The 2500-nt window shown below is 33.0% G+C and overlaps 1 protein-coding gene across 1 annotated transcript in view; it reads right to left on the bottom strand.

Moving 5' to 3' along the window:
• Positions 1–2500, bottom strand: part of LOC137629115 (uncharacterized) — a 7109-nt gene that overhangs the window by 2961 nt on the left and 1648 nt on the right. The window contains exons 2-3 of the mRNA XM_068360387.1: positions 1927–2076; positions 425–553 (exon numbers count right to left, since the gene is read on the bottom strand). Coding sequence (XP_068216488.1) covers positions 425–553; positions 1927–2070 — 273 coding nt within the window. The 5' untranslated portion in view covers positions 2071–2076. The remainder of the gene's footprint in view (positions 1–424; positions 554–1926; positions 2077–2500) is intronic.

The raw sequence follows: 2500 nt of genomic DNA, 5'->3' as shown, positions 1-2500 counted from the left end.
TATATATATATATATATATATATATATACTGTATATAATTTATATATATATATATATATATATATATTTATATATATATATATATATATATATATATATATATATATATATATATATACTGTATATAATTTATATATATATATATATATATATATATATATATATATATATATATGTGTGTGTGTGTGTGTACATTCCTCTTATTAACGCAACGACGACCAGGAGTAAAGAAATAAGTACAACCAGAAGACAAAACTCAAAATGGACAACCACACTGACCGAGAGCATAAAAAAAAAAAAAAAAATCTGGTAATTCAAGTTAATGTCTTTAAATTCCCTCAATATTCAACAGCAATTCCAAAGTTATAGACTAATATCTGCACAAAAAAAAAAAAAAAAAAAAAAAACTATAGAGAAGGCTTACCGTGTCCACTGGACAGTAATCTTTCTTAGGCTCATGTTCTTCGACCTCCTCGACTGGTTGATAGTAATAGTTCGCCCCAGTTTCAGCGTAAGAGGAATAACTATCGTAGGGGGCCGCTGGTGCAGTATGCTGAAGCAGGAAAACAATGCATTAGAAATACATTATTAAAAAATGGTAATGAAAATTTCAATCTTTATTTTCTAGCAAGAGCCTGTGCTGGCAAAGGATGTGCAGTATGCTGAAGCAGAAAAAAACAATGCATTGGAAATACATTATTAAAAAATGGTAATGAAAATTTCAATCTTTATTTTCTAGCAAGAGCCTGTGCTGGCAAAGGATGTGCATAAGCTGTTTTATTGATCTATATTTTGAAGGAATGGCAGGAAAATTTCAATCGTTATTTTCTAGCAAGAGCCTGTGCTGGCAAAGGATGTGCATAAGCTGTTTTATTGATCTATATTTTGAAGGAATGGCAGGAAAATTTCAATCTTTATTTTCTAGCAAGAGCCTGTGCTGGCAAAGGATGTGCATAAGCTGTTTTATTGAACTATGTTTTGAAGGAATGGCAGGAAAATTTCAATCTTTATTTTCTAGCAAGAACCTGTGCTGGCAAAGGATGTGCATAAGCTGTTTTATTGAACTATGTTTTGAAGGAATGGCAGGAAAATTTCAATCTTTATTTTCTAGCAAGAGCCTGTGCTGGCAAAGGATGTGCATAAGCTGTTTTATTGAACTATGTTTTGAAGGAATGGCAGGAAAATTTCAATCTTTATTTTCTAGCAAGAGCCTGTGCTGGCAAAGGATGTGCATAAGCTGTTTTATTGATCTATATTTTGAAGGAGTGGCATGAAAATGTCAATCATCTTTATTTTCGAGCAAGAGTCCGTGTAGGCAAAAGATATGTGTAAGCTGTCTTATTGATCTATGTTTTGAAGGAGTGGCAGGAAAATTTCAATCTTTATTTTCTAGCAAGAGCCTGTGTTGGCAAAGGATGTGCATAAGCTGTTTTATTGATCTATATTTTGAAGGAGTGGCATGAAAATGTCAATCATCTTTATTTTCGAGCAAGAGTCCGTGTAGGCAAAAGATATGTGTAAGCTGTCTTATTGATCTACGTTTTAAAGGAATGACATGAAAATTTAAATCACCTTTATCTTTTAGCAAGAGCCCGTGCAGGCCCAAGGTGTGCATAATCTATATAACATTGATTTCTGTTGTGGAAAAATGACACGAAAATTTAAATAACCTTTATTTTCGACCAAGAGTCCGTGCAGGCACAAAGGCGTGCATGAACTACGTCTGTTATTTATCTCTGCTGTTAATGAAACGAAAATCTCAATCCCCTTTGCTTTCGAGCAAGACTCCGTGCTGGCTCATAGTGTTCAGAAACTATACCCGTCATTGATCCCTGTTGTCAAAAAATAAAAAAAATAAAAATCCAAGAAAATTCTAATCCCCTTTATTTTTCGAGCAAGAGCCCGTGAGAGATTGAAGATGGTTACCTGAGGATGATGATGATGCTGTTGGTCATCTCTCTTCATCAGCACCTGAGAGGGGTCCTTTGCCTCGGAGGGGGGCTCTGTGGAGGGTCCCCCCGCAACTATTCCTATGCATATTGCTATCACCAAAATAGAACCCGTCTTCATTTTATCCTGTAGCAAGAGATTGATAGAGATAGATAAGTAGATAGTTAGATAGATTAAGTAGATGGAAAGGTAAATCAATCAATATTGAATTCTTTTTTGTTTTATAAAATAATGTTCCAATACTAAAGAGAATCTATGGTCATATCATCCAGTAGAAGTAAATAGATTAAAATACGCGACAAAATAAATAAATATTTCGATGAAGTCAATTTAGCGGAAGATTGGTACATCAATCAATTATCAATACTTTTTTTTTTCCAAAGTAAGGTTATTTCATTACCAAAAAGAATCTGTTGTCATTAAATCGTATAGAAATAAATTGACTAAAATGAATAATTGAATAAATACATCGATAAATAGTTGGTTTAGCGGAAGACTGATACATCAGTTTATTGTATTATTAAACCCTTGACATAAAACTGATCATGAA

Source organism: Palaemon carinicauda, chromosome 37, assembly GCF_036898095.1.
Source record: "Palaemon carinicauda isolate YSFRI2023 chromosome 37, ASM3689809v2, whole genome shotgun sequence".
Lineage (NCBI taxonomy): Eukaryota > Metazoa > Arthropoda > Malacostraca > Decapoda > Palaemonidae > Palaemon > Palaemon carinicauda.
The sequence above is the reverse complement of the archived record's forward strand: the minus strand, read 5'-3'. Positions and strand labels throughout refer to the sequence as shown.